The sequence below is a fragment of the Bison bison genome, unplaced genomic scaffold (assembly GCF_000754665.1).
Source record: "Bison bison bison isolate TAMUID 2011002044 unplaced genomic scaffold, Bison_UMD1.0 scf7180017864062, whole genome shotgun sequence".
In the NCBI taxonomy this organism is placed as follows: domain Eukaryota; kingdom Metazoa; phylum Chordata; class Mammalia; order Artiodactyla; family Bovidae; genus Bison; species Bison bison.
In genome coordinates, this window is record NW_011494634.1 from 1,996,502 (window position 1) to 2,008,165 (window position 11,664).

Below are 11,664 nucleotides of genomic sequence, written 5' to 3' on the forward strand. Positions count from 1 at the left end.
GCCTACATTTATCATAGAACTGATAGCTTAGAATTTTAGTTGCACATCCTTTACAGGTCCCCAAATGTTATGGCACAAATTACCAGATGTTTAACGATAGTAATACTATCCTGAGAACTTACAATAAATCTCCTGGTAGATCAGATACCTCAAGCTCATGAGATTCATATACGTAATTCTTTTCCTAAAGTGCATTGTTGCCCTTTCACATCTGTTTTCAAGAACTCATTTTTAAACTTCTTTCATAAATCTCTTACAATCATAGTTTTTTAGTCATAGACCAAACTTAACAGGTTGCTGTCCCTGAGCCATAACCTAGACTACTCTTTGCTGAAATTGTCCTTGAATCCATTATTAGATAATTCGTAAAAGGAAAGTGATTGTGTTTCTCCTGAACCCATTTGTCTTCCCAGCTGACATTGTCTGAGACAGGAGTTTGAGTGTCCATAGAGTAAACATTCTAGGTTGTGCCCTGCCACTCAGCTTTATACCAAGGGTTAGTCACCTAACCTTCCCTGGGACTAGTTTTCTCCTTGTCTCTAGCCATGATCTTTTCACTCAGATACCATTGAGATGAAGAGATGGCTCCTTGATGAGAATGAGTCATCAGAATTTCCCTGGGAGTCAGATGTCGGTATCAAGCTCATCCCCATGAGCCCAGCTCCTGAGTCAAGAAGTTGACTATGAATACAAACAAATTAGGAATAAACAGGGAAAGTGGGGGCATTTGGCAGGCAGAGGGGAGAATCCAGATGACCCACCTTGCCTGAGTCAAGCTTTGCATCTTGCTTTCATGTCCTGACTAGAGTGATATATATGAGTGGCTCAGTTCTTGAGGAAAATAAACTCCTTTCAGTCCTGATGTTCTCCTCTGTATTTTTGAGTTTGTTTTATTCTCCAACTTAAAAATGTTTCTTCAACTTTAATTAGGGCATTGTGAAATGTGTTCCAGTTCTGGTTGGTATTTATATATGCAGGAATGTCACAAAGTGAGGAAAAAACTAATATTTTTAGTGTAGGTGAATTAGCAAACAAATTAATTCACAACATTTGAAAGTTGTGAAATATAACATTTTCTTTTTTTCCAATATCCTAACCAACATGTAAGGGAAAAAAGCACCTAGGTTCTGAGTTATATCAAATACATTCCATTGACTAAAATCTGCTGGTTTGTTGTCATGACAACCTTCAGTTGGAGCTAATTAGAATTTAACTAGGACACTTGAAGAGATCGATTCTGGTTGGGAATTGGACAGGATTTCATAACCTCTGTAATCTAATATATTTACTTCTATCACAGTATAGATTTTTGCTGGGTTGTTAAACATAAAGGTTCAGAAAATGTGCCTTTGGTTGATATGGAGGTAGTGCATCTTGTTGATGTGGGAGGTAGTGCATCTTGTTATGTTTCTCATTCCCTTCCTTTTTTCTTTTTTTCTTTTTTCCCCTCCAAATCCCTATGGTCTGGAATAAGCCAAAAACTTGAGAACACAGATATTAATTTAAGATGTTTTGGGAGGGCTACAGAACAGGTGTTCCAGTCACTTCTGGCTTGAAAACATGTCCTTCTTCCAAAATGAACAACCCTGGCTCTGAATCACTGGGTTATTTTAACCTGTCATTCTTCGCTTTATGGGGAATCTTCAGAGCCTATCAGGTGCTTTAAAGCGTAGGAAAGATACAAACCATTCTGATTTTAAGACAGAAACACCTTTTTGGAATGATAACAACATAGTAATACAAAAAGCCTAAAATATATTTACCAGGTCACCTAAAATGAGTTTAGTAAACATGTGTGGGACACCTGATTGTATAAGGCAATTAAAGTTAGTTAACATATCCCAAATATCAAAGTACTATGAAAACATAGAACAAAATACAAAGCATTAGCATGAATTAACACATTATTTTTGAGAGACTGGTATGTGCAAAAATTTTCTAGGCCGGAGGAGATAAGAACATACTGAAATCAGTACAATTAAGTCCCTGTCAGGAGGAGCTTAATCACTGGCTGAGTATGGTCATACGTACCCAGATGTTCATAATGAGCCCAGCTGCCTGGTGGCCCTTAGCAAGAAAAGTCTGCCATTCAAAGAAACATAAATTTAATATTCAAAACAGTTGAAAATACATCTAAATCTTCATGGAGCTTCTCATAAGAACATCTGAGAGGGAATCCTTTCATCATATACAGCATAACTTCTTTTAAATCTCCTTCTCCCAACTGTCTTGTTCTTCGTGCCTCCCTGGCTTCCATGGCTGCTCTCTAACCTCTGAACCTTTCCCTCCAGCCCAGGTGGTGCTAGTGGTAAATAATCTACCTGCTAATGCTGGAGATGGAAGAAATGTGGGTTCAATCCCTGGTTTGGGAAGATCCCCTGGAGTAGGAAATGGCAACCCACTCCAGTATTCTTGCCTGGAAAATATCATGAACAGAGGAGCCTGGCTGCAGTCCATGGGGTTGCAAAGAGCTGGACATGACTGAGCAACTAAGCATGTACTCCCTCCAACTCAGTCTGCATGGAGTGTTTTGCCTCCTCTCAACTTTCCACTCTGGCTCAGCTCTTGATTATTGAAGTTGCCTTGTCTCTCTGACACGTTCCCGTTTTCCTGTTTCCTCCATTCTGAGTGCTACACTTACACAAAAGGGCAAGGTTGCTAGAATCCTTCTCAATGGGGGGACTGTTGATGGCAACTATTCTGATTTATCATTTAAACAAATCTCATTCACATAGGGTTGTGTGTGTGTGTGTGTTTAAAGAGAAAGCTGAACTAGACTTTGTGCTTCAGTAACTCAGGCAGCATTCTATTAGCCTGTAGACTGAAATAAAGACCATGTTTCTTTAAACCCCCAAATACCCTGTGCCCCCTTACTATTGCATATTGTTTTGGCCATTATCTCTTTCTGTGTCTCTTCCTCTCTCTTGACTTTGAGTTCCTTTGCTCGGGGGTCTGCTCCATCTTTCGATGTTCAGTACCTCACCAGGTAACTGACACGTAGTGCCTCTTCAGTAGTTGCTCACGAAACTTCTCACTGGAGACCTGTGGAGAGCGCCTACTCCTGACCAAGGATCCAGCAGGAGACGACATGTGAAGTCATGGGGCTGGACGTTTTATCAGGGTGTCAGGGGTGCAGGGTGAATGTAGGACCCTGGGAAAGCAGGGCTGGTGAGGGGTGGGGGTTGGAGAAAGTGTGGCCAGCACCCAGAAGAGCATCCCCTGACCCATCCTGAGATTTGCTAAGATAACCCTGACGGCATGTGGAGGAGGGATGTGGGAAGCAAGAGTTTGGAGGAAGGAAAGCAATTTAGAATGTTTTTTTTTTTTTTTTCTGTTCATAAAACTGATGAATGACCACAGGAACTTCAAAGTCAAAATGTTGGCTCTGTTAGTTTTGTAGTAACTCAGAGGCCCACCACTCATAGAATCAACAGATGCTCCTTCTTAAGGGGGAAATGGCAAATATTGAGCAAGAGACCGTCTGTGCCCTCCCGGCCCCCCTTGCCAACTGCAGCATCCCTCTGGCAGCCTTCCCAGGAATTGATGAGCTTGGTGCTTCCCTTGTCTTCATTTCTAGGCAGAAAGGTCACAGGAGGTCCCCCACAGCCCAGCAGCTAATCAGCCAGTTTCTGACACGTTTAAGTGGTCTACCTGAAATAACACCAAAGAAATAGAACGTTGTTGAGGCAAAATTTCTGTTCACTATGTGTTGAGACAGACCATGGAAGGCATTTATCAGGAAACATGGTGTCTCCATCTGTTATGTGAAATGTTTAATGATACAGACAGTGTCGTTTTGCTTGATAGCTCTTGATGAAATCATGACAGCGGCCCATCACAGCTATTATTGCAACCTTTTGTATAAAAAGAAAACATACTTTAACCGGTCCTAAGAACTCAATTAGAAACATAGAAATAGGGACAAGTAAGAATATGTAAGAACACACTCCGGGATGTATGTTGCCCCATCTAGTAGAGGGGACCAGACTGCAAAGTTCACCATAGAGACCTGGTGACCCCCGATGAGTGCTGGATGTCCTGCTGCCTTCCATCCTTTCTGGTCCCATGAACACTGCCCTACTTCTGGTCATGATCGCTTCCTGCCCAATTTGAGAAGCCTCCTAGCTAATTTCATTCTCTTTTTTCTTCCTAGTCTAGTTAACCTTTAAACAGTGGCCAGATGGCCAGAATTATTAATATTTTCTTAAAGCAATCATTATCCCCTCAGTCCAGTGCCTCTCAATTTCCTAAGCAACAAAACCCAAATTCCTTACATTTACATGTCCTGTTATAAGTATACCTCTCAGTCTTATTCCTCACCACTCTTACCACCAAGCTTCCAATACACTTCCGTGGTAAAGACCATGCCAGGCTCTTTATGTTCCTTGAGTATCTGCTGTTACATTGCTTACATGGCTCCCTCCATCCTTGTCCCCATCCTCTGCCAGCTACTACTTCCTCATGTCTCAGTTCCCTTTCTCCAGGAAATGTTCCCTGTTCCATATACATATTACTCTCTCTCCCATCTCTAGGCTCTTATAACATGTCATAGCTACCCATTTTCTGACCATGCTCTACTTGGCATATTATTTAGTCAAGTATGAATCTATTTTTTTTTTCAGCTCTTATACACTTGGTGAGGATGGGGTCTGTTTCTTTATCTTTGTGCTCCACAGTGCCTAGTAGAATGCCTCAGATATATTTGTTAAAGTGAATAGAATTAGCTATAGCTTTGGAACTCCAAATTTTGATCTTTTCTATGTTTCTGCATTTGTTAAAACTTTAATATGAGTTCAATTGTTTCTTTATTTTAAGGCTTTTAGCCAGCCTTGGTGAGTGTTAATTTAAAAATGAATGCACTTTGATCATTTTCATATTTCTGGATGTTAGTACATGTACATACTAATACTACTGAAATAAAAGCAAATTGTTGAAAGATGTGAGCAACACTGTGAGATAAGCATAGTTTATCTCTGACAGTCTTATGATCATGACTCCTTTAGTTGTAAGTAAAGAACAACTATCAGTACTTACACTAACCCAAATGAAATAGGTTTGATAAGGAGGCAGTGTTTGGCAGGGCATAGTCAGTAAGCTCTTGCATAACCAAGGACCAGGGACAAAATACAGTGGACCCCACAGAAAATGAAACTTGGAGAGTCAGGAGCCAAGAGTGCACACAGACCTACAGGGGCATAAGTTCTCCTTTATCTCTGTTTCCTCCTCTTACTCATTATACGTCTAGTCCATGGGCTGCCTTCTCCATCTCCTGTTGGGACCTCTCAGCTCATGCAGCCAGACTGCTGATAGTGCTCTTCTGTTGTCTTTCCTTATGTAAAAATCACAATGATGGAGAATCTGATGGGTTGATCTTTCTTGGGTCCAGTGTCCATTCAGAAACACAGCTGTGGCCATACAGTAGGAGCTGCAGCAGTGTCTTCAACAATGGACTGAGGACGATACTGACTCTTCCTCTTTTTAAAAAATACTTATTGTATTGGTTTTGCCGTACATCAACATGAATCCACCAGGGGTGTACCTCCCGCCTCCCTCCTCATACCATCCCTCTGGGTCATCCCAGTGCACCAGCCCCAAGCTTCCTCTATCCTGCATTGAACCTGGACTGGCGATTTGTTTCTTATATGATATTATACATGTTTCAATGCCATTCTCCTAAATTATCCCACCCTCGCCCTCTCCCACAGAGTCCAAAAAACTGTTCTATACATCTGTGTCTCTTGCTGTCTCACATACAGGGTTATCATTACCATCTTTCTAAATTCCATATATATGTGTTAGTATACTGTATTGGTGTTTTTCTTTCTGGCTTACTAGCCTCTAATTAAAATAAATAAATTTAAATTAAAAAAATAAAAATAAAAATATCCAAACAAAAAAATACTTATTTATTTGTCCTTGCCAGGTCTTAGTTGCAGCACACGGGACTTCACAACTAAGAGTTCACGTGCCACAGCTGAAAGAGTCTACGTGCCACCGCTCTCTTCCTCTTTATTTACGCTTTCCAGTTGTTTTTTTTTTTTTTTTGTCAATTCCCAACTGTTCATCTTTTCTTAAATACTTTCTGAGATCCAACCCTCTTTATTCCAGGGCTCTCTTCTCAGAAGAAAAGTGGTCTTCCAAAATCTTATTTTGGTGTAAATTCCTTTACCTGTACCTCTGTAACATATGAATTTTAGTGGTGAATTTGCAGGAAAAAAATCCTAAAATAGTTTATTATTCATCATTAAATCTTATATTTTGTGGCTATTCTGTATCTTTCAAGTAACCATAATTACTTTAAAGATTGTGACCTCTGAATATCTCTAAATTTCATCCTGGGAATTAGGGTTAGAGAATGGTGTAGCAAAAGACAAATGAGACAAATAATTTGTAACTAAAATACCCAGTATTTTACCAATAAGATCAACCTCACTATGTTGTCTTTTATTTCTAGAACATGATTATTGTCTGTTGCAATGAAATAGTATCTTTGTTTTTGGGTGATGAAATGGCAACTCCACTATCTGAGGTATGTATCTCTTTTAAAACTATATCTGATTCTCTCACAAGTATGTTGTTGCTATGGAAATGGAAATGCAGAAAACATCTATTATGAAAGTATCAAGGGCCTAACCCTCCTTAATTAATGTGAAAAAAGTGATAAACATGAATTTATAACAGCATGTTATTTTGGTTAGACATATTTTTTGTTAGAAAATAGTACAGAAAATTGTGAAGAGGATAATCTTAAAATCATCTCAAACCCTCCATTCAGAGAATAACCACTATTAACATTTTGGAGAATATCTTACATATTTTTCATATGTAATTAGACTTCAGACTTTTTACATCAATGAGATCATTCTGCACACACATTTTTTAACTTTTTTTTAAATTCAGCAATAGTGTTAATGGAGATATTTTTTGTGAAAAGTCTACCCTGTTCAATTTAATGCCTACATAATAGTTTCTTTTGTGTATTGTCATGTCAGGCTTTATTTATATAATTAGATCCTTATTCATGGATCTTGAAGTTGATGGATTCTAGTACATACTTATTTCACCCTTCTGCATTACCCGTCCTCCACGTTAATTGTTAGGAATAGGATTTTAGAGTAAAAAGCATATACCCATGGTCCCTGATTTACAGTGATTCAACTTTTGATTTTTTAACTTTACAATATTGTGAAAGCAATACCTATTCAATAGAAACTATACTTCGAATTTTGAAATTTGAACTTTTCCCAGGCTAGTGATAATGCAGTCTGATACTTGTAATGCTGGGCAACAGCAGTGAGCCATAGCGCCCATCAACCACATGATCCCAAGAGAAAAGAATCCACACATGTAACAACCATTCTGTTTTTAACTTTTAGTACAGTACGCAATAAATGTGCATAATAAGTATGCATAAGCTGCTGCTAAGTCACTTCAGTCGTGTCTGACTCTGTGTGACCCCAGAGACGGCAGCCCACCAGGTTCCCCTGTCCCTGGGAGTCTCCAGGCAAGAACACTGAAGTGGGTTGCCGTTTCCTTCTCCAGTGCATGAAAGTGAAAAGTGAAAGTGAAGTCGCTCAGTCGTGTCCGACCCTCAGAGACCACATGGACTGCAGCCTTCTAGGCTCCTCTGTCCATGGGATTTTCCAGGCAAGAGTACTGGAGCTACTCAACATTTTATTGTAAAGTTGGCTTTGTTTTAGATGACCGTGTCCCACTATGGGCTAATGTATGTGTTTTGAGCACTTTTAAGGTGTGTGCTAGGCTAAGCTCTGATGTTTGGTAAGTTAGGTATATTAAGGATATTTTTGACTTGAAATATTTTCAACCCACGATGAGTTTATCCATTTATTGTTTCTGTTCAGTTGGTCAGTCGTGTCTGACTCTTTTCAACCCCATGGACTGCAGCACGCCAGGCTTCCCTGTCCTTCACCAGCTCCTGGAGTTTGCTCAACTCAACTCCATTGAGTCAATGGTGCTATCCACCCAACTTATCCTTTGCCTTGTCCAACTTGTCCAACTTCTCCCTCCTGCCTTCAGTCTTTCCCAGCATCAGGGTCTTTTCTAATGAGTCAGCTCTTCGCATCAGGTGGCCAAACTATTGGAGCTTCAGCTTCAGCATCAGTCCTTCCGACCAATATTCAGGATTGATTTCCTTTCAGTCAGTTCAGTCACTCAGTCATGTCTGACTCTTTGTGACCCCATGAACTGCAGCACACCAGGCCTCCCTGTCCATCACCAACTCCCAGAGTCCACCCAATCCCATGTCCATTGAGTCGGTGATGCCATCCAACCATCTCATCCTCTGTCGTCCCCGTCTCCTCTTGCCCCCAATCTTTCCCAGCATCAGGGTCTTTTCAAATGATTCAGCTCTTTGAATCATATTTCCTTTAGGATTGACTGGTCTGATCTCTTTGCAGATCCACTTATTGACCCATTTATTGGGACATCACAAAGAGTTGGACACTTTTCACCACCCCTCCCTAAATCAAGAAAGATCTGTATACACCTTATTGTGGTTAACCATATATAATATAAAATTTATAATTTTAATCATTTCTAAAGTGTATATATCAGTGGCATTAAGTACATTCAAAATATTGTGCAAACATCTCCTCCATCCATCTCCACAGATTTTTCACCATCCCAGTTAGAAACTTTGTACCCATTAAATAATAACTCTCATTTCCTCTCCTCCCCAAGTTCCTGATAACCTCTATTCTACTATTTGCCTGTTCTGAATATTACATATAAATGGAATCATACAATATTGGTTTTTTGTGCCTAGCTTACTTCATTTGGACTTTCCAGGTAGCGCTAGTGGTAGAGAATCTGCCTGCGAATGCAGGAGACTTAGAGATGCAGGTTCAATCCTTGGGATGGGAAGATCCCCTGGAATAGGAAGTGACAACCCATTTCAGTATTTTTGCCTGGAGAATCCCATGGACAGAGGAGCCTTGTGGGCTACAGTCCATGGGCCACAAAGAGTTGGACATGACTGAGCCACCAACACACACACACTTCATTTAACACAATGTTTTCAAAGTTCATCCATGTTTTAGCATGTATCAGTACTGCATTCCTTTTTAAGACTAAATAATATTCCATTGTATGCATATACCATATTTGTTTATCCACTCTTCTGTGAATAGATGAACATTCAAGGTGTTTTTACTTTTTGGCTCTTGTAAATAATGCTACTATAAACATGAGTGTATACGTATCCAGGCATATACCTAGGAGAGGAATTGGTGGCTCATATAGTAATTCTGCGCTTAACTTTTTAAGGAACGCCCAACAGCTGCACCATTTCACATTCCCATCAACAGTGCAAGAGGGTTCTAAAATCTCCATTTCTTCACCAACACTTATTTTCTCTTTTTTGAAAATAGCCATCTTAATGGATGTAAAGTGGTACCTCATTGTGATTTTGACTTGCATTTCTCTAAAACTATTTTAATTGAGAATCCTTCATGTGCCGATTACCCTTTTGTATATCCTTGGAGAAATGTCTGTTCAATCCTTTGCCCTTTTTGAATGGGCATATACAACTTGGTGTATAATTGCAAATGGCCACCGGTTCTCTCTCCTACCTGCAGTAGTGAGAGGCCCAGTTTGCCCACATACCCATCCACACTAGTTCTCATCCTCTTTCTGCTCTCTCTCTCCCTCCCCCTTACACCCCTCCTCCCCTCCTCATCATTCTCTTCTTCTAACTGTTGTACATCTAACAAGTAAAAAATGACATTTTCAGTTATTTTATATTTATTAACAGTAAGGCCAAATATAGTTCATATTTTGTTGGCAGTCCATGTTTCTCCTTTTGTGGAATGGTGTTCATTCATGTAACTGATCAACAAATACACAGAGTGAGTTGCCTAGGTGTCAGGAACTCTTTTATAGACCCTAGAGAGCCTGCTGTGAACAAGCAACAAGGACCCCACTCTCTTGGAGCTGCTATTTTTTTGTGTGTGTGGAGGGAAACAGTAAATAAATAAATAAGATAATACCACACTTTGTTAAGTGCTATAAAGGAAAAAACAGAGTGAGATGTTAGAGTAGGGTTGGCAAACTGTGCCCAGTTGGCACAGTTACTTGGCCAACTGCCTGTTTGTAAATAAAGTTTTATTGGAACACAGCCATGTTCATTTGTTTACCAGTGGGTCTAAAGCTGCTTTCAAACTACAACAGCAGAGCTGAGTGGTTTTGACAGAGACCATATAACCCACTAAGCCTAAATCGTTTACCATCTGGCCCTTTACAGAAAAAGTATGCTTATCCCTGTGATAGAAAGTAACAGAGAATGGGTCAGCAGGTTAGATAGGTGATAGGGGAGACTTCTCTTAGGAGATTATATTTTAGTAAGTCTTGAAACATTACACTGTGTCCCTACCACGAGTACTTTGGCTTCTCTGGAGCAGGGGCGATGCTATCTCAATCTTTGAATGAATTCTTACAGTGCCTTGTACAGGACATCACTTGGTTAATGTTTCTGGAACTGAATTAAATTCTCTTTAATTTTCAATACCTGAAATTTAATATCTGATTTTTTTTCATCTAGCCATTTGTTATTCTTCCATTTTTTTTAAATGAAGAACTTAATTTTTTATTGTGGAAATGTGTAGAATTACTGCAGCAGACCATTGGTAATTAAAAAATCAGGCTTAAATATAATTTTGTACAAACTGTGGTTTACGAGGGCTTCCCTGATGGATCAGATGGTAAAGAATCTGCCTGCAATGCAAGAGTGTGTCACAGAAAAAAATTGGTTTTTGAAGACACATGATTTATAACATTTAGGGGCTTTGGCTCCTGACAGACCTGGGTTGAAATCCCAGCCTTGGATCTTGTTTGACCCAAGGCAAATTATTTAACTTCTCTAAGCTTCAGTTTTCTCAGATATAAAGTGGGATAATAATACGAATAATGCCTCACAATCGTGAGGATTAAAGTAAATAAAGTATGTTAGTATTGGGAGTAGGGTCTAGTGCAAATAGGGGTTTCTCAGGTGGCGCTAGTGGTAAAGAACCCACTTGCCAATGCAGGAAACCTAAAAGATGCATGTTCAGTCCCTGGGTCAGGAAGATCCCCTGGAGGAGGACATGGTAACTCCCTCCATATTCTTGCCTGGAGAATCCCAAGTACAGAGGAGCCTTGTGGGCTACCATCCATGGGGTCATAAAGAGTCAAACATGACTGAAACGACTCAGCACAGCATCAGTTCAGTTCAGTTCAGTTCAGTCGCTCAGTTGTGTCTGACTCTTTGCGACCCCATGAATCACAGCATGCCAGGCAACCCTGTCCATCACCATCTCCCGGAGTTCACTCAGACTCACATCCATCGAATCGGTGATGCCATCCAGCCATCTCATCCTCTGTCGTCCCCTTCTCCTCCTGCCCCCCATCCCTCCCAGCATCAGAGTCTTTTCCAATGAGTCAACTCTTCACGTGAGGTGGCCAAAGTACTGGAGTTTCAGCTTTAGCATCATTCCTTCCAATGAACACCCAGGGCTGATCTCCTTCAGAACGGACTGGTTGGATCTCCTTGCAGTCCAAGGGACTCTCAAGAGTCTTCTCCAACACCACAGTTCAAAAGCATAAATTCTTCGGCACTCAGCTTTCTTCACAGTCCAACTCTCACATCCATACATGACCACTGGAAAAACC

The 11,664-nt window shown here is 40.3% G+C and overlaps 1 protein-coding gene across 4 annotated transcripts in view; it reads left to right on the forward strand.

Annotated features, from left to right (window-relative positions):
* Positions 1-11,664, forward strand: part of CFAP54 (cilia and flagella associated 54) — a 308,337-nt gene that overhangs the window by 278,886 nt on the left and 17,787 nt on the right. For all 4 annotated transcript variants that reach the window (XM_010836300.1, XM_010836298.1, XM_010836299.1 and 1 more), the window contains one exon: positions 6,455-6,529. In XM_010836300.1, coding sequence (XP_010834602.1) covers positions 6,455-6,529 — 75 coding nt within the window. The remainder of the gene's footprint in view (positions 1-6,454; positions 6,530-11,664) is intronic.